Genomic DNA, 25,077 nt, shown 5'->3' with positions numbered 1-25,077 from the left:
TAACGCTACCTCGCTAACACAGGAAATGGCAAATAGTTTGAAAAAAAAAAAAAAAATATATATATATATATATATATATATATATATATATATATTATATAGGGGAGAAAGAATACTTCCCACGTATTCCCTGCGTGTCGTAGAAGGCGACTAAAAGGGAAGGGAGCAGGGGGCTAGAAATCCTCCCCTCTCTCTCTCTCTCTCTCTCTTTTTTTTTTTTTTTTTTTTTCCCCCCCCCCCAAAGGAAGGAACAGAGAAGGGGGCTGGATGAGGATGTTTCCTCAGAGGCCCAGTCCTCTGTTCTTAACGCTACCTCGCTGACGTGGGAAATGGCGAATAGTATGAAAGAAATATATATATATATATATATATATATATATATATATATATATATATATATATATATATATATATATATATATATTTTTTTTTTTTTGCTTTGTCGCTGTCTCCCGCGTTTGCGAGGTAGCGCAAGGAAACAGACGAAAGAAATGGCCCAACCCACCCCCATACACATGCCTTGATTCAATCCACTGACAGCACGTCAACCCCGGTATACCACATCGCTCCAATTCACTCTATTCTTTGCCCTCCTTTCACCCTCCTGCATGTTCAGGCCCCGATCACACAAAATCTTTTTCACTCCATCTTTCCACCTCCAATTTGGTCTCCCTCTTCTCCTCGTTTCCTCCACCTTCGACACATATATCCTCTTGGTCAATCTTTCCTCACTCATTCTCTCCATGTGACCAAACCATTTCAAAACACCCTCTTCTGCTCTCTCAACCACGCTCTTTTTATTTCCACACATCTCTCTTACGCTTACGTTACTTACTCGATCAAACCACCTCACACCACACATTGTCCTCAAACATCTCATTTCCAGCACATCCATCCTCCTGCGCACAACTCTATCCATAGTCTACGCCTCGCAACCATACAACATTGTTGGAACCACTATTCCTTCAAACATACCCATTTTTGCTTTCCGAGATAATGTTCTCGACCCACACATTCTTCAAGGCTCCCAGAATTTTCGCCCCCTCCCCCACCCTATGATCCACTTCCGCTTCCATGGTTCCATCCGCTGCCAGATCCACTCCCAGATATCTAAAACACTTCACTTCCTCCAGTTTTTCTCCATTCAAACTCACCTCCCAATTGAATTGACCCTCAACCCTACTGTACCTAATAACCTTGCTCTTATTCACATTTACTCTTAACTTTCTTCTTTCACACACTTTACCAAACTCAGTCACCAGCTTCTGCAGTTTCTCACATGAATCAGCCACCAGCGCTGTATCATCAGCGAACAACAACTGACTAACTTCCCAAGCTCTCTCATCCCCAACATACTTCATACTTGACCCTCTTTCCAAAACTCTTGCATTCACCTCCCTAACAACCCCATCCATAAACAAATTAAACAACCATGGAGACATATATATATATATATATATATATATATATATATATATATATATATATATATATATATATATATATATATATATATATATATCTTTAATTTTTTTTATATATTTTTTATTTCGCTTTGTCGCTGTCTCCCGCGCCTGCAAGGTAGCACAAGGAAACAGACAAAAGAAATGGCCCAACCCACCCCCACACACATGCACACACACACAAGTCCACACACGCAAACATACACACCCACACATCCCAACGTACACACATATATACACACACAGACACACACATATACACACATGCACACAATTCACACCGTCTGCCCCTACCCACCCCCATCGCCACCCCGCCACACATGGAACAACATTCCCCCCCCCCATGTGCACGAGGCAGCGCCAGGAAAAGACAACAAAGGCCCCATTCACTCACACTCAGTCTCCAGCTGTCATGCAATAATGCCCGAAACCACAGCTCCCTTTCCACATCCAGGCCCCACACAACTTTACATGGTTTACCCCAGAGGCTTCACATGCCCTGATTCAATCCATTGACAGCACGTCGACCCCGGTATACCACATCGATCCAATTCACACTATTCCTTGCCCGCCTTTCACCCTCCTGCATGTTCAGGCCCCGATCACTCAAAATCTTTTTCACTCCATCTTTCCACCTCCAATTTGGTCTCCCACTTCTCGTTCCCTCCACCTCCGACACATATATCCTCTTGGTCAATCTTTCCTCACTCATTCTCTTCATGTGCCCAAATCATTTCAAAACACCCTCTTCTGCTCTCTGAACCATGCTCTTTTTATTTCCACACATCTCTCTTACCCTTACATTACTTACTCGATCAAACCACTTCACACCACATATTGTCCTCAAACATCTCATTTCCAGCACATCTACCCTCCTGCACACAACTCTATCCATAGCACACGCCTCGCAACCATACAACATTGTTGGAACCACTATTCCTTCAAACATACCCATTTTTGCTTTCCGAGATAATGTTCTTGACATCCACACATTCTTCAAGGCTCCCAGGATTTTCACCCCCTCCCCCACCCTATGATTTACTTCTGCTTCCATGGTTCCATCCACTGCCAGATCCACTCCCAGATATAAAATGTTATTGTGATGGCCTTTATTAGGGCCTCAGTTGTTTGTGCCATCTCAGCTAACATAAAAAATAAAGTTCTTTAAGAACAAGTTTGACATCAAATGCTTTTTGTAGTTAGGCAGCCATAAGAACTTGTGATATAGTAGTACTAAAAACTTTTACTGCTATAATGTTCCTTGGCTTCTGACTAAAAAAAATATCTTTCTGGCACTATACAGAGATTTGTCAATGAAGGTCTCACAGTAAAAAGCATGCATGAGATAGAATGAACTGAAATGATGATGTACGCATGGGTTGACATGCTGTCAAAGGAGTGATCAAGGGTGTGTGAAGTAGCAGGGGAAACAAGAAAAGGTATGTGGAGCCTGGATGTGGTTTCAGTGCATTGCATATGATAACTAGAGAATAGATGTGAGTGATTGCAAACTTTTTGCATATGTTACTGGAACTACTGCACAAAAGTGTGAAACAGCAATCAAGCACGAAAAATATCCTTTATTCATTCATTATACTTTATCGCTGTCTCCCGTGTTAGCGAGGTAGCACAAGGAAACAGACGAAAGAATGGCCCAACCCACCCACATACACGTGTATACATACACGTCCACACACGCACATATACATACCTATATATCTCAATGTATACATATATATATACACACACAGACATATACATATATATACACATGTACATAATTCATACTGTCTACTCTTTATTCATTCCTGTCGCCACCCTGCCACACATGATATGACAACCCCTTCCCCCCACATGTGCACGACGTAGCACTAGGAAAAGATAACAAAGTCCACATTCATTCACACTCAGTCTCTAGCTGTCATGTATAATGCACCGAAACCACAGCTCCCTTTCCACATCCAGGTCCAACAGAACTTTCCATGGTTTACCCCAGACACTTCACATGCCCTGGTTCAATCCAATGACAGCATGTCGACCCCGGTACACAACATCATTCCAATTCACTCTATTCCTTGCATGCCTTTCACCCTCCCGCATGTTCAGGCCCTGATCACTCAAAATCTTTTTCACTCCATCTTTATACCTCCAATTTGGTCTCCTATTTCTCCTTGTTCCCTCTACCTCTGACACATATATCCTCTTTGTCAATCTTTCCTCACTCATTCTCTCCATGTGACCAAACCATTTCAAAACACCCTTTTCTGCTCTCTCAACCACACTCTTTTTATTACCCCACATCTCTCTTACAATTTCATTACTTACTTGATCAAACCATCTCACACCACATTTTGTCCTCAAACATCTCATTTCCAGCACATCCATCCTCCTCCGCACAACTCTATCTATAGCCCATGCCTTGCAACCTCCATCACCCTATGATTCACTTCCGCTTCCATGGTTCCATTCGCTGCTAAATCCACTCCCAGATATCTAAAACACTTCACTTCCTCCAGTTTTTCTCCATTCAAACTTCCCTCCCAATTTACATATCCCTCAACCCTATTGTACCTAATAACCTTGATCTTATTCACATTTACTCTCAGCTTTCTTCTTTCACACACTTCACCAAACTCAGTCACCAGCTTCTGCAGTTTCTCACCCGAATCATCCACCAGTGCTGTATCAACAGCAAACAACAACTGACTCACTTCCCAAGCTCTCTCATCCACAACAGACTACATATTTGCCCCTCTTTCCAAAACTCTTGCATTCACCTCCCTAACAACCCAATCCATAAACAAATTAAACAACCATGGAGACAGCACGCACCCCTGCCGCAAACCAGCATTAACTGAGTACCAGTCACTTTCTTCTCTTCCTACTCGTACATATCCCTCACAGCCTCGATAAAAACTTTTCACTGCTTCCAACAACTTGCCTCCCACACCACATATATATATATAAACACCATATATTTTTTTTTCTTTTTTTGCTTTGTCGCTGTCTCCCGCGTTTGCGAGGTAGCGCAAGGAAACAGACGAAAGAAATGGCCCAACCCACTCCCATACACATGTATATACATACGTCCACACACGCAAATATACATACCTACACAGCTTTCCATGGTTTACCCCAGACGCTTCACATGCCCTGATTCAATCCACTGACTGCACGTCAACCCCGGTATACCACATCGATCCAATTCACTCTATTCCTTGCCCTCCTTTCACCCTCCTGCATGTTCAGGCCCCGATCACACAAAATATTTTTCACTCCATCTTTCCACCTCCAATTTGGTCTCCCACTTCTCCTCGTTCCCTCCACCTCCGACACATATATCCTCTTGGTCAATCTTTCCTCACTCATTCTCTCCATGTGCCCAAACCATTTCAAAACACCCTCTTCTGCTCTCTCAACCACGCTCTTTTTATTTCCACACATCTCTCTTACCCTTACGTTACTTACTCGATCAAACCACATCACACCACATATTGTCCTCAAACATCTCATTTCCAGCACATCCATCCTCCTGCGCACAACTCTATCCATAGCCCACGCCTCGCAACCATACAACATTGTTGGAACCACTATTCCTTCAAACATACCCATTTTTGCTTTCCGAGATAATGTTCTTGACTTCCACACATTCTTCAAGGCTCCCAGGATTTTCGACCCCTCCCCCACCCTATGATCCACTTCCGCTTCCATGGTTCCATCCACTGCCAGATCCACTCCCAGATATCTAAAACACTTTACTTCCTCCAGTTTTTCTCCATTCAAACTTACCTCCTAATTGACTTGACCCTCAACCCTACTGTACCTAATTACCTTGCTCTTATTCACATTTACTCTTAACTTTCTTCTTTAACACACTTTACCAAACTCAGTCACCAGCTTCTGCAGTTTCTCACATGAATCAGCCACCAGCACTGTATCATCAGCGAACAACAACTGACTCACTTCCCAAGCTCTCTCATCCACAACAGACTTCATACTTGCCCCTCTTTCCAAAACTCTTGCATTCACCTCCCTAACAACCCCATCCATAAACAAATTAAACAATCATGGAGACATCACACACCCCTGCCGCAAACCTACATTCACTGAGAACCAATCACTTTCCTCTCTTCCTACACGTACCCATGCCTTGCATCCTCGATAAAACCATATATATATATATATATATATATATATATATTATTATTAATATTATCATTTTGCTTTGTCGCTGTCTCCCGCGTTTGCGAGGTAGCGCAAGGAAACAGACGAAAGAAATGGCCCAACCCACCCCCATACACAATGTATACACACACGCGTCCACACACACAAATATACATACCTATACATCTCAATGTACACATATATATACATACACAAACACATACATATATACCCATGCACACAATTCACACTGTCTGCCCCCATTCACTCCCATCGCCACCTTGCTACACATGGAATACCTTCCCCCTCCCCCCTCATGTGTGCGAGGTAGCACTAGGAAAAGACAACAAAGGCCCCATTCGTTCACACTCAGTCTCTAGCTGCCACGCAATAATGCCCGAAACCACAGCTCCCTTTCCACATCCAGGCCCCACACAACTTTCCATGGTTTACCCCAGACGCTTCACATGCCCTGATTCAATCTACTGACAGCACGTCAACCCCGGTATACCACATTGATCCAATTCACTCTATTCCTTGCCCTCCTTTCACCCTCCTGCATGTTCAGGCCCCGATCACACAAAATATTTTTCACTCCATCTTTCCACCTCCAATTTAGTCTCCCACTTCTCATCGTTCCCTCCACCTCCGACACATATATCCTCTTGGTCAATCTTTCCTCACTCATTCTCTCCATGTGCCCAAATCATTTCAAAACACCCTCTTCTGCTCTCTCAACCACGCTCTTTTTATTTCCACACATCTCTCTTATCCTTATATTACTTACTCGATCAAACCACCTCACACCACACACTGTCCTCAAACATCTCATTTCCAGCACATCCACCCTCCTGCGCACAACTCTATCCACAGCCCACGCCTCGCAACCATATAACATTGTTGGAACCACTATTCCTTCAAACATACCCATTTTTGCTTTCCGAGATAATGTTCTCGACTTCCACACATTCTTCAAGGCTCCCAGAATTTTCGCCCCCTTCCCCACCCTATGATTCACTTCCGCTTCCATGGTTCCATCCGCTGCCAGATCCACTCCCAGATATCTAAAACACTTTACTTCCTCCAGTTTTTCTCCATTCAAACTTACCTCCCAACTGACTTGACCCTCAACCCTACTGTACCTAATAACCTTGCTCTTATTCACATAATAATAATAATATAAAAATCCTCCCCTCCTTGTATTAACTTTCTAAAATGGGAAACAGAAGAAGGAGTCACGCGGGGAGTGCTCATCCTCCTCGAAGGCTCAGAGTGGGGTGCCTAAATGTGTGTGGATGTAACCAAGATGTGAAAAAAGGAGAGATAGGTAGTATGTTTGAGGAAAGGAACCTGGATGTGCACCTGGGCATGAGAAGAAAGATCATGAGAGGCAAGTGTTTTGGGAACAGCTAAATGAGTGTGTTAGCGGTTTTGATGCACGAGACCGGGTTATAGTGATGGGTGATTTCAATGCAAAGGTGAGTAATGTGGCAGTTGAGGGAATAATTGGTATGTATGGGGTGTTCAGTGTTGTAAATGGAAATGGTGAAGAGCTTGTAGATTTATGTGCTGAAAAAGGACTGATGATCGGGAATACCTGGTTTAAAAAGCGAGATATACATAAGTATACTTATGTAAGTAGGAGAGATGGCCAGAGAGCGTTATTGGATTACGTGTTAATGGACAGGCGTGCGAAAGAGAGACTTTTGGATGTCAATGTGCTGAGAGGTGCAACTGCAGGGATGTCTGATCATTATCTTGTGGAGGCTAAGGTGAAGATTAGTATGGGTTTTCAGAAAAGAAGAGTGAATGTTGGGGTGAAGAAGGTGGTGAGAGTAAGTGAGCTTGGGAAGGAGACCTGTGTGAGAAGTATCAGGAGAAACTGTGTACAGAATGGAAAAAGGGGAGAACAATGGAAGTAAGGGGAGTGGGGGAGGAATGGGATGTATTTAGGGAATCAGTGATGGATTGCGCAAAAGATGCTTGTGGCATGAGAAGAGTGGGAGGTGGGCTGTTTAGAAAGGGTAGTGAGTGGTGGGATGAAGAAGTAAGAGTATTAGTGAAAGAGAAGAGAGAGGCATTTGGACGATTTTTGCAGGGAAAAAATGCAATTGAGTGGGAGAAGTATAAAAGAAAGAGACAGGAGGTCAAGAGAAAGGTGCAAGAGGTGAAAAAAAGGGCAAATGAGAGTTGGGGTGAGAGACTATCAGTAAATTTTAGGGAAAATAAAAAGATGTTCTGGAAGGAGGTAAATAGGGTGCGTAAGACAAGGGAGCAAATGGGAACTTCAGTGAAGGGCGTAAATGGGGAGGTGATAACAAGTAGTGGTGATGTGAGAAGGAGATGGAATGAGTATTTTGAAGGTTTGTTGAATGTGTCTGATGACAGAGTGGCAGATATAGGGTGTTTGGGTCGAGGTGGTGTGCAAAGTGAGAGGGTTAGGGAAAATGATTTGGTAAACAGAGAAGAGGTAGTAAAAGCTTTGCGGAAGATGAAAGCCGGCAAGGCAGCAGGTTTGGATGGTATTGCAGTGGAATTTATTAAAAAAGGGGGTGACTGTATTGTTGACTGGTTGGTAAGGTTATTTAATGTATGTATGACTCATGGTGAGGTGCCTGAGGATTGGCGGAATGCTTGCATAGTGCCATTGTACAAAGGCAAAGGGGATAAGAGTGAGTGCTCAAATTACAGAGGTATAAGTTTGTTGAGTATTCCTGGTAAATTATATGGGAGGGTATTGATTGAGAGGGTGAAGGCATGTACAGAGCATCAGATTGGGGAAGAGCAGTGTGGTTTCAGAAGTGGTAGAGGATGTGTGGATCAGGTGTTTGCTTTGAAGAATGTATGTGAGAAATACTTAGAAAAGCAAATGGATTTGTATGTAGCATTTATGGATCTGGAGAAGGCATATGATAGAGTTGATAGAGATGCTCTGTGGAAGGTATTAAGAATATATGGTGTGGGAGGCAAGTTGTTAGAAGCAGTGAAAAGTTTTTATCGAGGATGTAAGGCATGTGTACGTGTAGGAAGAGAGGAAAGTGATTGGTTCTCAGTGAATGTAGGTTTGCGGCAGGGGTGTGTGATGTCTCCATGGTTGTTTAATTTGTTTATGGATGGGGTTGTTAGGGAGGTAAATGCAAGAGTTTTGGAAAGAGGGGCAAGTATGAAGTCTGTTGGGGATGAGAGAGCTTGGGAAGTGAGTCAGTTGTTGTTCGCTGATGATACAGCGCTGGTGGCGGATTCATGTGAGAAACTGCAGAAGCTGGTGACGGAGTTTGGTAAAGTGTGTGGAAGAAGAAAGTTAAGAGTAAATGTCAATAAGAGCAAGGTTATTAGGTACAGTAGGGTTGAGGGTCAAGTCAATTGGGAGGTGAGTTTGAATGGTGAGAGGCTGGAGGAAGTGAAGTGTTTTAGATATCTGGGAGTGGATCTGTCAGCGGATGGAACCATGGAAGCGGAAGTGGATCATAGGGTGGGGGAGGGGGCGAAAATTTTGGGAGCCTTGAAAAATGTGTGGAAGTCGAGAACATTATCCCGGAAAGCAAAAATGGGTATGTTTGAAGGAATAGTAGTTCCAACAATGTTGTATGGTTGCGAGGCGTGGGCTATGGATAGAGTTGTGCGTAGGAGGATGGATGTGCTGGAAATGAGATGTTTGAGGACAATGTGTGGTGTGAGGTGGTTTGATCGAGTAAGTAACGTAAGGGTAAGAGAGATGTGTGGAAATAAAAAGAGCGTGGTTGAGAGAGCAGAAGAGGGTGTTTTGAAATGGTTTGGGCACATGGAGAGAATGAGTGAGGAAAGATTGACCAAGAGGATATATGTGTCGGAGGTGGAGGGAACGAGGAGAAGAGGGAGACCAAATTGGAGGTGGAAAGATGGAGTGAAAAAGATTTTGTGTGAGCGGGGCCTGAACATGCAGGAGGGTGAAAGGAGGGCAAGGAATAGAGTGAATTGGAGCGATGTGGTATACAGGGGTTGACGTGCTGTCAGTGGATTGAATCAAGGCATGTGAAGCGTCTGGGGTAAACCATGGAAAGCTGTGTAGGTATGTATATTTGCGTGTGTGGACGTGTGTATGTACATGTGTATGGGGGGGGTTGGGTCATTTCTTTCGTCTGTTTCCTTGCGCTACCTCGCAAACGCGGGAGACAGCGACAAAGTATAAAAAAAAAAAAAAAAAAATAAAAATCCTCCCCTCCTTGTATTAACTTTCTAAAATGGGAAACAGAAGAAGGAGTCACGCGGGGAGTGCTCATCCTCCTCGAAGGCTCAGAGTGGGGTGCCTAAATGTGTGTGGATGTAACCAAGATGTGAAAAAAGGAGATATAGGTAGTATGTTTGAGGAAAGGAACCTGGATGTTTTGGCTCTGAGTGAAACGAAGCTCAAGGGTAAAGGGGAAGAGTGGTTTCGGAATGTCTGGGGAGTAAAGTCAGGGGTTAGTGAGAGGACAAGAGCAAGGGAAGGAGTAGCAATACTCCTGAAACAGGAGTTGTGGGAGTATGTGATAGAGTGTAAGAAAGTAAATTCTCGATTAATATGGGTAAAACTGAAAGTTGATGGAGAGAGGTGGGTGATTATTGGTGCATATGCACCTGGGCATGAGAAGAAAGATCAAGAGAGGCAAGTGTTTTGGGAGCAGCTGAAGGAGTGTGTTAGTGGTTTTCATGCACGAGACCGGGTTATAGTGATGGGTGATTTGAATGCAAAGGTGAGTAATGTGGCAGTTGAGGGAATAATTGGTATACATGGGGTGTTCAGTGTTGTAAATGGAAATGGTGAAGAGCTTGTATATTTATGTGCTGAAAAAGGACTGTTGATTGGGAATACCTGGTTTAAAAAGCGAGATATACATAAGTATACTTATGTAAGTAGGAGAGATGGCCAGAGAGCGTTATTGGATTACGTGTTAATTGACAGGCGTGCGAAAGAGAGACTTTTGGATGTTAATGTGCTGAGAGGTGCAACTGGAGGGATGTCTGATCATTATCTTGTGGAGGCTAAGGTGAAGATTTGTATGGGTTTTCAGAAAAGAAGAGTGAATGTTGGGGTGAAGAGGGTGGTGAGAGTAAGTGAGCTTGAGAAGGAGATCTGTGTGAGGAAGTACCAGGAGAGACTGAGTACAGAATGGAAAAAGGTGAGAACAATGGAAGCAAGGGGAGTGGGGAAGGAATGGGATGTATTTAGGGAATCAGTGACGGATTGCGCAAAAGATGCTTGTGGCATGATAAGAGTGGGAGGTGGGTTGATTAGAAAGGGTAGTGAGTGGTGGGATGAAGAAGTAAGAGTATTAGTGAAAGAGAAGAGAGAGGCATTTGGACGATTTTTGCAAGGAAAAAATGCAATTGAGTGGGAGAAGTATAAAAGAAAGAGACAGGAGGTCAAGAGAAAGGTGCAAGAGGTGAAAAAAAGGGCAAATGAGAGTTGGGGTGAGAGAGTATCATTAAATTTTAGGGAGAATAAAAAGATGTTCTGGAAGGAGGTAAATAAAGTGCGTAAGACAAGGGAGCAAATGGGAACTTCAGTGAAGGGCGCAAATGGGGAGGTGATAACAAGTAGTGGTGATGTGAGAAGGAGATGGAATGAGTATTTTGAAGGTTTGTTGAATGTGTTTGATGATAGAGTGGCAGATATAGGGTGTTTTGGTCGAGGTGGTGTGCAAAGTGAGAGGGTTAGGGAAAATGATTTGGTAAACAGAGAAGAGGTAGTGAAAGCTTTGCGGAAGATGAAAGCCGGCAAGGCAGCAGGTTTGGATGGTATTGCAGTGGAATTTATTAAAAAAGGGGGTGACTGTATTGTTGACTGGTTGGTAAGGTTATTTAATGTATGTATGACTCATGGTGAGGTGCCTGAGGATTGGCGGAATACGTGCATAGTGCCATTGTACAAAGGCAAAGGGGATAAGAGTGAGTGCTCAAATTACAGAGGTATAAGTTTGTTGAGTATTCCTGGTAAATTATATGGGAGGGTATTGATTGAGAGGGTGAAGGCATGTACAGAGCATCAGACTGGGGAAGAGCAGTGTGGTTTCAGAAGTGGTAGAGGATGTGTGGATCAGGTGTTTGCTTTGAAGAATGTGTGTGAGAAATACTTAGAAAAGCAAATGGATTTCTATGTAGCATTTATGGATCTGGAGAAGGCATATGTTAGAGTTGATAGAGATGCTCTGTGGAAGGTATTAAGAATATATGGTGTGGGAGGCAAGTTGTTAGAAGCAGTGAAAAGTTTTTATTGAGGATGTAAGGCATGTGTACGTGTAGGAAGAGAGGAAAGTGATTGGTTCTCAGTGAATGTAGGTTTGCGACAGGGGTGTGTGATGTCTCCATGGTTGTTTAATTTGTTTATGGATGGGGTTGTTAGGGAGGTAAATGCAAGAGTTTTGGAAAGAGGGGCAAGTATGAAGTCTGTTGGGGATGAAAGAGCTTGGGAAGTGAGTCAGTTGTTGTTCGCTGATGATACAGCGCTGGTGGCTGATTCATGTGAGAAACTGCAGAAGCTGGTGACTGAGTTTGGTAAAGTGTGTGGAAGAAGAAAGTTGAGAGTGAATGTGAATAAGAGCAAGGTTATTAGGTACAGTAGGGTTGAGGGTCAAGTCAATTGGGAGGTGAGTTTGAATGGAGAAAAACTGGAGGAAGTGAAGTGTTTTAGATATCTGGGAGTGGATCTGGCAGCGGATGGAACCATGGAAGCGGAAGTGGATCATAGGGTGGGGGAGGGGGCGAAAATTCTGGGGGCCTTGAAGAATGTGTGGAAGCCGAGAACATTATCTCGGAAAGCAAAAATGGGTATGATTGAAGGAATGGTGGTTCCAACAATGTTGTATGGTTGCGAGGCGTGGGCTATGGATAGAGTTGTGCGCAGGAGGATGGATGTGCTGGAAATGAGATGTTTGAGGACAATGTGTGGTGTGAGGTGGTTTGATCGAGTGAGTAACGTAAGGGTAAGAGAGATGTGTGGAAATAAAAAGAGCGTGGTTGAGAGAGCAGAAGAGGGTGTTTTGAAGTGGTTTGGGCACATGGAGAGGATGAGTGAGGAAAGATTGACCAAGAGGATATATGTGTCGGAGGTGGAGAGAGCAAGGAGAAGAGGGAGACCAAATTGGAGGTGGAAAGATGGAGTGAAAAAGATTTTGTGTGATCGGGGCCTGAACATGCAGGAGGGTGAAAGGAGGGCAAGGAATAGAGTGAATTGGAGCGATTTGGTATACCGGGGTTGACGTGCTGTCAGTGGATTGAATCAAGGCATGTGAAGCGTCTGGGGTAAACCATGGAAAGCTGTGTAGGTATGTGTATTTGCGTGGGTGGACGTGTGTATATGCATGTGTGTGGGGGGGTTGGGCCATTTCTTTCGTCTGTTTCCTTGCGCTACCTCGCAAACACGGGAGACAGCGACAAAGTATAAAAAAAAAAAAAATATATATATATATATATATATATATATATATATATATATATATATATATATATATATATAGAAAGGGTAGTGAGTGGTGGGATGAAGAAGTAAGATTATTGGTGAAAGAGAAGAGAGGGGCATTTGGACAATTTTTGTAGGGAAATAATGCAAATGAGGGGGAGATGTATAAAAGAAAGAGGCAGGAGGTCAAGAGAAAGGTGCAAGAGGTGAAAAAGAGGGCAAATGAGAGTTGGGGTGAGAGAGTATCATTAAATTTTAGGGAGAATAAAAAGATGTTTTGGAAGGAGGTAAATAAAGTGCGTAAGACAAGGGAGCAAATGGGAACTTCAGTGAAGGGGGCTAATGGGGAGGTGATAACAAGTAGTGGTGATGTGAGAAGGAGATGGAGTGAGTATTTTGAAGGTTTGTTGAAAGTGTTTGATGATAGACTGGCAGATATAGGGTGTTTTGGTCAAGGTGGTGTGCAAAGTGAGAGGGTTAGGGAAAATGATTTGGTAAACAGAGAAGAGGTAGTAAAAGCTTTGCGGAAGATGAAAGCCGGCAAGGCAGCAGGGTTGGATGGTATTGCAGTGGAATTTATTAAAAAAGGGGATGATTGTATTGTTGACTGGTTGGTAAGGTTATCTAATGTATGTATGATTCATGGTGAGGTGCCTGAGGATTGGGGGAATGATTGCATAGTGCCATTGTACAAAGGCAAAGGGGATAAGAGTGAGTGCTCAAATTACAGAGGTATAAGTTTGTTGAGTATTACTGGTAAATTATATGGCAAGGTATTGATTGAGAGGGTGAAGGCATGTACAGAGCATCAGATTGGGGAAGAGCAGTGTGGTTTCAGAAGTGGTAGAGGATGTGTGGATCAGGTGTTTGCTTTGAAGAATGTATGTACGAAATACTTAGAAAAGCAAATTGATTTGTGTGTAACATTTATGGATCTGGAGAAGGATATGATAGAGTTGATAGAGATGCTCTGTGGAAGGTATTAAGAATATATGGTGTGGGAGGCAAGTTCTTAGAAAGCAGTGAAAAGTTTTTATCGAGGATGTAAGGCATGTGTACATGTAGGAAGAGAGGAAAGTGATTGGTTCTCAGTAAATGTAGAGTTGTGGCAGGGGTGTGTGATGTCTCCATGGTTGTTTAATTTGTTTATGGATGGGGTTGTTAGGGAGGAGAATGCAAGAGTTTTGGAAAGTGGGGCAAGTACGCAGTCCGTTGGGGATGAGAGAGTTTGGGAAGTGAGTCAGTTGTTGTTCGCTGATGATACAGCGTTGGTGGCTGATTCATGTGAGAAACTGCAGAAGCTGGTGACTGAGTTTGGTAAAGTGTGTGAAAGAAGAAAGTTAAGAGTAAATGTGAATAAAAGCAAGGTTATTAGGTACAGTAGGGTTGAGGGTCAAGTCAATTGGGAGGTAAGTTTGAATGGAGAAAAACTGGAGGAAGTAAAGTGTTTTAGATATCTGGGAGTGGATCTGGCAGCAGATGGAACCATGGAAGTGGAAGTGAATCATAGGGTGGTGGAGGGGGCGAAAATTCTGGGAGCCTTGAAGAATGTTTGGAAATCGAGAACATTATCTCGGAAAGCAAAAATGGGTATGTTTGAAGGAATAGTGGTTCCAACAATGTTGTATGGTTGCGAGGTGTGGGCTTTGGATAAAGTTGTGCGCAGGAGGGTGGATGTGCTGAAAATGAAATGGTTGAGGACAATATGTGGTGTGAGGTGGTTTGATCGAGTAAGTAATGTAAGGGTAAGAGAGATGTGTGGAAATAAAAAGTGTGGTTGAGAGAGCAGAAGAGGGTGTTTTGAAATGATTTGGTCACATGGAGAGAATGAGTGAGGAAAGATTGACCAAGAGGATATATGTGTCAGAGGTGGAGGGAACGAGGAGAAGTGGGAGACGAAATTGGAGGTGGAAAGAGGTGAAAAAGATTTTGAGTGATCGGGGCCTGAACATGCAGGAGGGTGAAAGGCGTGCAAGGAATAGAGTGAACTGGAACGATGTGGTATAATGGGGTCGACGTGCTGTCAATGGATTGAACCAGGGCATGTGAAGCGTCTGGGGTAAACCATGGAAAGCTGTGTAGGTATGTATATTTGCGTGTGTGGACGTATGTATATACATGTGTATGGGGGTGGGTTGGGCCATTTCTTTAGTCTGTTTCCTTGCGCTACCTCGCAAACGCGGGAGACAGCGGCAAAAAAAAAAAAAAAAGAAAAAAAAATATTTATTTATCTATTTCGTCTGTTTCCTTGCGCTACCTCGCAAACGCGGGAGACAGCGACAAAGTATAAAAAAAAAAAATATATATTATTCATTTATTTTGCTTTGTCACTGTCTTCCGCATTTGCGAGGTAGCGCAAGGAAGCAGACGAAAGAATTGGCCCAACCCACCCCCATACACATGTATATACATACACGTCCACACACGCAAATATACATACCTATACATCTCAATGTACACATATATATACACACACACAGACACATACATATATACCCATGCACACAAGTCACACTGTCTGCCTTTATTCATTCCCATCGCCACCTCGCCACACATGTAATACCTTCCCCCTCCCCCCTCATGTGTGCGAGGTAGCACTAGGAAAAGACAACAAAGGCCCCATTTGTTCACACTCAGTCTCTAGCTGTCATGCAATAATGCCCGAAACCACAGCTCCCTTTCCACATCCAGGCCCCACACAACTTTCCATGGTTTACCCCAGATGCTTCACATGCCCTGATTCAATCCACTGACAGCACGTCAACCCCGGTATACCACATTGATCCAATTCACTCTATTCCTTGCCTGCCTTTCACCCTCCTGCATGTTCAGGCCCCGATCACTCAAAATCTTTCTCACTCCATCTTTGCACCTCCAATTTGGTCTCCCACTTCACCTCGTTCCCTCCACCTCCGACACATATATCCTCTTGGTCAATCTTTCCTCACTCATTCTCTCCATGTGCCCAAACCATTTCAAAATACCCTCTTCTGCTCTCTCAACCACGCTCTTTTTATTTCCACACATCTCTCTTACCCTTACATTACTTACTCGATCAAACCACCTCACACCAAACATTGTCCTCAAACATCTCATTTCCAGCACATCCACCCTCCTGCGCACAACTCTATCCATAGCCCACGCCTCGCAACCATACAACATTGATGGAACCACTATTCCTTCAAACATACCCATTTTTGCTTTCCAAGATAATGTTCTCGACTTCCACACATTCTTCAAGGCTCCCAGGATTTTCGCCCCCTCCCCCACCGTATGATTCACTTCCGCTTCCATGGTTCCATCCGCTGCCAGATCCACTCCCAGATATCTAAAACACTTTACTTCCTCCAGTTTTTCTCCATTTAAACTTACCTCGCAATTCATTTGTCCCTCAACCCTACTGTACCTAATAATAACCTTGCTCTTATTCACATTTACTCTCAGCTTTCTTCTTTCATACACTTTACCAAACTCAGTCACCAGCTCCTGCAGTTTCTCACCCGAATCAGCCACCAGCGCTGTATCATCTGCGAACAACAACTTACTCACTTCCCAAGCTCTCTCATCCACAACAGACTGCATAGTTAACCCTCTTTCCAAAACTCTTGCATTCACCTCCCTAACAACCCCATCCATAAACAAATTAAACAACCATGGAGACATCATGCACCCCTGCCACGAACCAACATTCAATGAGAACCAATCACTTTCCTCTCTTCCCACTCGCACACATGCCTTATATCCTCGATGAAAACTTTTCGCTACTTCTAACAACTTGCCTCCCACACCACATATTCTTAATACCTTCCACAGAGCATCTCTATCAACTCTATCATATGCCTTCTCCAGATCCATAAATGCTACATACAAATCCATTTGCTTTTTTAAGTATTTCTCATATACATTCTTCAAAGCAGACACCTGATCCACACATCCTCTACCACTTCTGAAACCCTAGCCTAAACCAGGTACACAATTTATCAAACAGCCCCAGTGATGAGGATGAACAGTTCGGTTGACTGCAGACCGACTGCCATGATCATGATTCGAACCTATGCTAGTTCCACCCTGGGTTCCCTGTGAATGCATCACATTAACAATTCTAAATGCTTTGCCACAAAGGCCAAAAAATCTCTAAGGAGGGGGATACAGCACTACTTTTAAAAACTGGATCACATGACTATGTCTCTACCACTAAACATCCTATGTGCATTTCTCCGTATAGGTTGAACCTCAACAATGAGGCAGTCATTGGTCTGGCAACACTGCCTCATTTTTAAAGTAGCTTGCTGATCTACTGCAGTGCAGTTATTTACCGTTGAGCACATACTGTATTCTAGAGCAATCGTTTATGATCAAATGCATGTACAATAAATCAGTTTAGACCAAAAAAAGCATCACAAATTGATGATTATCATGAGAATTTAATGTTCACCAGAGCGTAGTTGTTTTGATTCCTGTATTGACTGTGACCTCATCTATTATCTTAAAATCACAAGACCCAAAACTAGTTTTACTACTAGAACTAAAAGTAAAAATGTAATAGAAGCATGAAATGTGAAACAAAATTGCCTAGAAAATGAAATTAAGGTAAACAGATGTTGTAACCATGGGTTGATGGATGTTTCATCACAAACCAATCATGTGGCCTGTGTGCACTACTTGAGAATTACTCTTATTTTGATCAAATTCATTTATTATGCACCCCACATTTTTCATTCATTTATCAATAGTGCACACATAATCACAATATATATTTTTTCAAAAGCAAATAATAGCTTAACACAGCACACATAAACCCTACTATTTTCACAGTGGTCTAAGAGTTAAACTTGTTTCCACAATTCATCTATGTGGTGTTGCAGATTTACTATCAGTTATCCCTAAACATGTCTTAAAGAAAGAAATGTCAAAGGTGGTACAAAGCATAAACATCATTCTAAAGCAATCCTACATCATCTACTGTCTATGGCATAAAGAAGTACAGCTAAAAGATTCTAAGGTTTTTTGCTAACAATAAATTAAAGAAATAAGCATTTGTCTTACTCTCTTGATAAAAACTCCATATATTCACAGCAAATTCCATAAAGCATCTCTATCCTCCCCAGTCTGATGCTCTAGAAATGCAACCTCCCTCTTAATCACCGTTTTCCCATATAACTTACATATATTCAACAAACATTTACCTCTATAATTCAAACATTCCCTTCAGTCTCCCTTGCATTTATACATGGTCAGTATACAGATCTCCTGCCAATCCTGAGAAACCTAACACTGATAATCTTAATCAACCAATCAACAACACACTCATCCCATTTCTTAAGAAATTCAACTGCAATCCAATTTACTCCCACCCTTTTCCCACACTTCATCTTACCCAGGACTTTCACCAACACTTCCCTTTTCAGCAAATCATTTGCCATGACTCTCTTGCTATGCATACTTCCATGTCCAAAATACCCTACATCTACCACCCTATCCTCTAACACATTCAACAGTTCTTCAAAATACTCACTACATTTCCTCTTCACTTCTCTGCCTGTTACCAATTCCCCATCTGCTCACCTCAGTGATGCTCCAATTTGTTCTCTTGGTCTCCTCACACTATTAACTTACTTCTAAAAGAAATTTTTATTCTTCCAGAAGTTTGCCTATACACTCTCACCCCAACTCTCATTTGCCATCTTTTTCAGTCCCAGCAACTTCCTACAGACTTCCTGTCATTCTGTCTTATATATATCCAATCACTCACACACCCTATATGCAGGTAACATCCATGCACCTCTTCTGTTCCTCTAGCAATATGACTTCCTCATCCCATCATTTACTACCATTTTCTCACATGCCCACCTCCCACCTTTTGCATGCCACACTTCTCTTACTCATTCAAGCAGTGCTTCCTAAAATATTTCCCATTCCGCACACACTCATCTACTTTCATTTAGTCACCTTTTGCAGGTGAGGGTAAAAATGGAAGTGAATAATGAAAGGTGGGTGATTGTTAGTGAGGAAGAGAGGCAAGCATTCTAAGAAGTGAAAGTGTAAGCATCTTGGAAAGAAGTGAAAGTTTGTCAGAAATTTTCAGGTGAGGGATCAAGCACTACTTATAGGTGATTTGAATGCCAGGGTGGGTAATGTGGCAGTCAAAAGTGTAGAGTTGGAGGTATTCAGTGTAAACAAAAATGGAGAAAGGCTTGTTGTGCTGAAACAGAAATGGTGATTGGCAATACCTGGTTTAAAGAAGGTGCATACATAAGTGTACATGTGTAAGTGGGGTAGGTGGGTGAAAAAACATTAACAGATTGACTAGCTGACAGGTATGCACAGGAGATTGCTGGATGAGATAAACATATCAACCAGAATTATAGAACAAACAGGAACATAACTGAGACTGTGCAGCTTGCTTTAAACAATGACAATTAAGTCTTGTCAGACTTGTGCTCAGGAGACCACTGACATAATAGGCAGGATGAGGTGTTTACAATCATTAAGAAAACTTTTAACCAGTTTTTAAATGACAGTTTAAGTTCTTGCCAACCAATACAAACAAAGCATTATCACTCCCACCAAAAACACATTAAGCGGTACCTAAGGTTTAGCCGGTCTCCACCTCTAATCTCACAAAGACCATGAAAGGCTTCACTGAAATGATGAATGGAAGAAATTCTTCATTCAGCTAATGTCAGTGCCACTAGTGAAGAGACAACCTCTTTATCAAAAAATTTGTATTCATTCATAAAAACATTTGCAAAAAAATGTTTATCAACTGTCTGATTCATACTGGATTCATACTGATACTGGATCACTGTTTCCTGCTTTAGCGAGGTAGCAACAGGAACAGACAAATAAAGGCTACATTTGCCCACATTCATTCTTTGGCCGATGTGTATATCATCAATACAATCTTCCCCTATGTCATAAAAATATTGTCTATGCTTAGAATTTAAAAAATGAGTGTAAACAAAAAATGCAGAAAAGGTACTTGGAAATACAAACCCCACACTAGGATTCAACTTAAAAAAAAGTGTTTGCATTTGAAGCAAGTAACTTTGGGGACTAGAGGGACCACAAATTAAGATAATCATCTGAAAAACTCTCTTCTATTTTATCTTGTAACTGATGAAGCAGGGTAGCACACAAGGATTCTTCTTCAAATACTGTACTATGCTCAAACTTACCTCACGTAAATGTTCTTCACCAGCTAGAGGGTTAACACGCTGATGGGTCACATCAACAAACTGGGGCCAAGATACTACAGGAAACTCTCCCAGAGATGCTCGCCACTCAGCCATTGTGCTAACTACTGCACCCAAGAAGCCTGTCACCCGAGGTACACCCTGCACAGCGAAAGTGAAAGATTAGATATAACAATTCTGATATTAAATTCACAAAAAAATGCCAATATTCATGTGCAGTATATAAATTGTCTTAAGTGGTTACTTTTAAGATAAGATATATTGATACCATCTGCAAATAATTATGGAGACCTTATTGATATCATATCAAATGAAAGTTCATTCACAGACAAAGTATTCATTCTGTCATTAATTTTCTGATTACATTTATAAATATTGCACTTAATGGAAGTTGCTATTTTTCTTATTACTGCTTACTATCATTAAGCTTAGCATAGCCCATTCAGTATCCTACACTAATGAAACTAATTAAGCAGATATCAATTCATATACAAAAAAATTATGCAGATTCCTAATATCTACAGATATATTTACATAACATACATACTGTTTATCAGCATAGCTAGGATGCAGGCATGATAAACAAAACTGGCAAATGATATCATTTTACTTTTATCTCCAATGATGGAGAAACAGAGCTCTTGACAGTTTCTACTGAATTCTGCATTAAGTTTTGTCAGTGTTGTATTATGTACAGTGGATGAGGCCATGCAAAATCACACGACTATATACTAATGCATGGCTATGTAAAGCACTGAATAAATGATAAGCAATGTATATATTCCTGCTTGGCAACATCAGTTTTACTACTGAAATAACTGACAATACGCATTCTGCCATATTCTGAGCTATGTTTCATATCAGAATTGGATAATCTGATTAATTGAAGTGTAGTAGTCACAAAATATAAAAAAAAAACTGCATCATAATTAAGCATTTGTCTTTTAGCTGGTTCTGTGTCACATAACACATACAACTGTACTGATGTTACAAGTTAGTTAAGTCATCTTTCATTGTATTGGATCATCTATATTCTACAACTTAATACACTTATTTACTTGTTGACATCTCAGGAGGTCACAAATCCAAATAATAAAGCTGATTTTATTGTTTCATTCATGCAACTAGCATCTTCAGTGAGGAAATATAAAGTTATGTACAACCGCAGTATCACATATGCACAAGATCATATATGTGACAATTTGTACAATGCCACAAAACATTTGTAGAATATGGCTTCAAATTGTTTTGAAAATTGATAGCTGGAGAAAGAAATTAACTTTCATGTGGTATAGTTTTTTCAAATAGTTATCTTAATTCCTTTCATAGATCTAATGTGAAAGGCATGAGCAATGAAAATCATTCTTAATGAGACATGTTCATTTTCTTTTAGTCTCATGAGTACATATGAATTATTGTAGGTCAGTGAAGTAATTACTTCAATTCTAAGTACACGGTTAAAACTGTAGCATAATGTCAAATTCCTGCACAAACATATCAAACTTCAATGAATTAGCAAAATGAAAGAGAGCTAATGTACTAATGAAAACACAATGCTGTCAACACTAATATTCATGATAACACACACAAATGGACTGAAGATTATACACATCTGAATATGAAAAAGTTTACATATAATCTGAGAGTAACTTTAAAATACCCATAAGTTTTTCAAGCTTATAAATAATTTTGAGAGGTAAGCTAAATACTGCTATACAGGTCAGAAAGATATATCAACTGCTGGTTTACTTTCTCTGGGAAATGGACACTGAAACACTACTCAGCCTTAACATGATCATAAACAAAATGAAAGGAACTTGGCAATTCAAAAGAATCAAATAAACAGTTGAACTGCTGTATCAAATATTTTCTTTTCATATTAAGAACAAAACTGTTAATCTGTAATAAATGGTTTAAAAATCAGAAACAAGAAAAAGCTTATAAACAGCATTACTGTCCTTTCAAAACACTACACTCACAACAGCTATCTATAAACAACATTACTATTCACAAATCATTCTAAAATCAATGCAATTCAGTAATCCAAAGAAATGAAATACATCTAACATCACTTCAACCTCTTAAAATACTTTCTTCTCATCAAGATACAAATTCAAACATCATTAGTAATAAGCTTATTACTTAAAAAAAAAATAAGTATATTGTCAAACAATGGCTCTTGCCCTAAACCATCACATATTAACACTCATGCTAATAACACAATTAAATTGACAACTATGTAGCCAGCTGACCACCAAGACAACATGACAAAGAGTACTGCATCCCATTCATCTCTGCAAATAGAATGTGATCTATGAAACACACAAAAAATTTTGTATCTGAAATCAGTTGTAAAATTAATTATAAACAAAATCAAATGCGTAATTAGAACATAATTTCATGTAGGTTCATACATATGTATTGTATGTGCATATAACCCCTCCACATGTAAGTATTCATAAAAGTGTATTTTTGACAGCTTTAAGGGCAAATTTATGTAGTTTAGTTCAATTGAAAAGATTCATGTCACTGCAAAAAAAAAAAATTCAAAGCATCTTAAGTAATGCTTCAGTTACTCAGTTATTATGTTGTAGTCTATAGATTTCCTAGCCATGATGTCAATTATTGTGTTAGTACCAATAAGATGACTCTATTTCAGAATTCAAAGGTAAGATGCAAATATCTGAATTATTCATACATTTTCATGAAAGTATGATACTAAGTTTGGAAAGAAGTCTTTAAAGATTATTTGACTTAAATGGGAATGAATTTAAATCCTCTATTAAACTATTTCTCATAAGTTTCCTTCTAAACAGTTGGAGGGTATAACACAAGAGGCTTCTGCAAAAACATGTCACCCCCATATCTTCATACATTCATTCATGCTAGTATTCCAAGGTTCAGCCGGAGAAAATTTCCATATTTCTAAGCCTAAAAAAAGGGAAAAAGCTAAACGATGTAAATTCAGTTCCTGTTTCATTTGGGCAAAATACAGTAAAACCTCTGTTATCTATAATTTGAGACACTGAAATGTTCAAAACATGTTTTCCATTTCGCTTGGTAAACCTCTATTATCCAACTCAATTTGAGAAATCAAAAACGATACGTAAAAATATCTTAAATTGTGCACACATCATGCCAAAGTGATTAGTATACTCACCACCCAATGTTTTGTGGCATTGGAGATTGTTTATCATCTATGTGCTTTCTAAGTGGTGGTGTGTGCTGGTCTTGGACATTTGTGTATTCTTTGCACCCTGGATTATTACTGTGGACAATGGCCCAATTCAAGTACCATTGGTAATTGACTGACAACTCCTCAAAGCTGTCTTCATCTTGCATGAAGTGCAAGAACACTTTTAAGCCTCAAGAAGATGGAGTTATGCAAGTGGCTGGCTAAGGCTTAGGGTGAGTCCAAGGCAGCATTTCTGAAGTACTCCAACATCATTTGCTTACATGTATTAATATTTCCTCCATGTAAAATAATTCCAAATAGGTAAAACAATTCAAAATATTACAATCTCTGAATAATTCATCATATCAAAAAACTTGAATAACCAAATATCTAGATTATCCAAAATGACATTCTCCAAGCATTACGAATTCTGTATCATGTTAAAAAATCATTTTTTTGTAACCAGGTGTACTAGCCCCATCAAATGAAACTATCTAATATCAAAAATCACTGACTGCTTTGCAATGTTAAAAAAGCTCTATAACTTTGTCAAGGCCCTTAAACTGATCATGTCACCCTACTTCAAGCCTTCTCATCTTGACATCTGTCAAACTGCTCCTCTAAAGACCCTATATAACACTTTGAGGAACTCACTACTGGTGGCTATTTTCATATACCACAAACAAGTTAAGCATCATTTCTGTTCTATCCACTGGCTCCTTAAAATAGGTTGCCACGAGTGTTTACACTCCAAAGACATCACATTTTAATGAAAGATAGTAAAGACTGTGAAACAGCTGCTAAGCTAACTAGCAAGCTGTGGTGAAAACTAAACTATACCTAATTCTTCAGCTGACGGTGAGTCAATGTACTGATCAAATTGTAAATGTTACTCTCCAGCTGAGATATGATTGGCATTTAAATCTTGTCCAAGAGAACATGCTCTGGCCAACAGAAGCAATCTGTACTACATTAAAGAAAGGCATTGATAGAATAAGATTGGCTTTGTGATAAATTTGAAAAACTTAACCAACTTATGAAAGGTCAGCTACATGTGGATAATGTGAACCTAGCCAACATACCCTTACATAAGATTCAATTTCCATATCTTAGACAGTTAGCTTAAGTGTTGCATCAAATACAACCACCCTAAGTGTGTGTGTTTGAGCAGTTGTGAACAGAAACTGGCATTGTCACTTGAAACTTGGTCAATGATGCCCGTCTTAAGTTGAGTGGGTGATATGAGCAGTATTTTCTCCTTGGAAACTTAGTTATTTAAGGAGTTTCAGAAAGTTATAAGGTGTTACAAGTCTTCTGAGACATTGCTCACTGTTATTATTCACAAGTAACAATACTAATAAGGGCGGAACCTATGGTTAGTGTACATATTTGCTAACTACACTCTCCTTTATGCTTTTCTGGACAATAACTCTTGGCACAGTATATGTTTGCTTTGCTGGCTTATTACAAAAAAGGGATTTCATCAATATGCAGATACATCAGAGTATTGATATGATTATGTATATGCTGAATTTATAGCAGCTGTATGCAATAAATAATTGTAATACTTATCTTCCCAAAGTGGTTTTAGTAAATTAAGAATTCGAATAAAATGGACATACCTTAGATTTCAAACCAGTACTATCACAACCTGATATCGAA

General features: G+C 40.6%; 1 protein-coding gene across 1 annotated transcript in view; it reads right to left on the bottom strand.

Moving 5' to 3' along the window:
- Positions 1 to 25,077, bottom strand: part of LOC139748906 (death-associated protein kinase 1-like) — a 1,274,027-nt gene that overhangs the window by 204,453 nt on the left and 1,044,497 nt on the right. Inside the window, exon 21 of the mRNA XM_071662270.1 lies at positions 20,223 to 20,381. Within this exon, the coding sequence (XP_071518371.1) occupies positions 20,223 to 20,381 (159 nt within the window). The remainder of the gene's footprint in view (positions 1 to 20,222; positions 20,382 to 25,077) is intronic.

The sequence above is a fragment of the Panulirus ornatus genome, chromosome 6 (assembly GCF_036320965.1).
Source record: "Panulirus ornatus isolate Po-2019 chromosome 6, ASM3632096v1, whole genome shotgun sequence".
In the NCBI taxonomy this organism is placed as follows: Eukaryota; Metazoa; Arthropoda; class Malacostraca; order Decapoda; family Palinuridae; genus Panulirus; species Panulirus ornatus.
The sequence above is the reverse complement of the archived record's forward strand: the minus strand, read 5'-3'. Positions and strand labels throughout refer to the sequence as shown.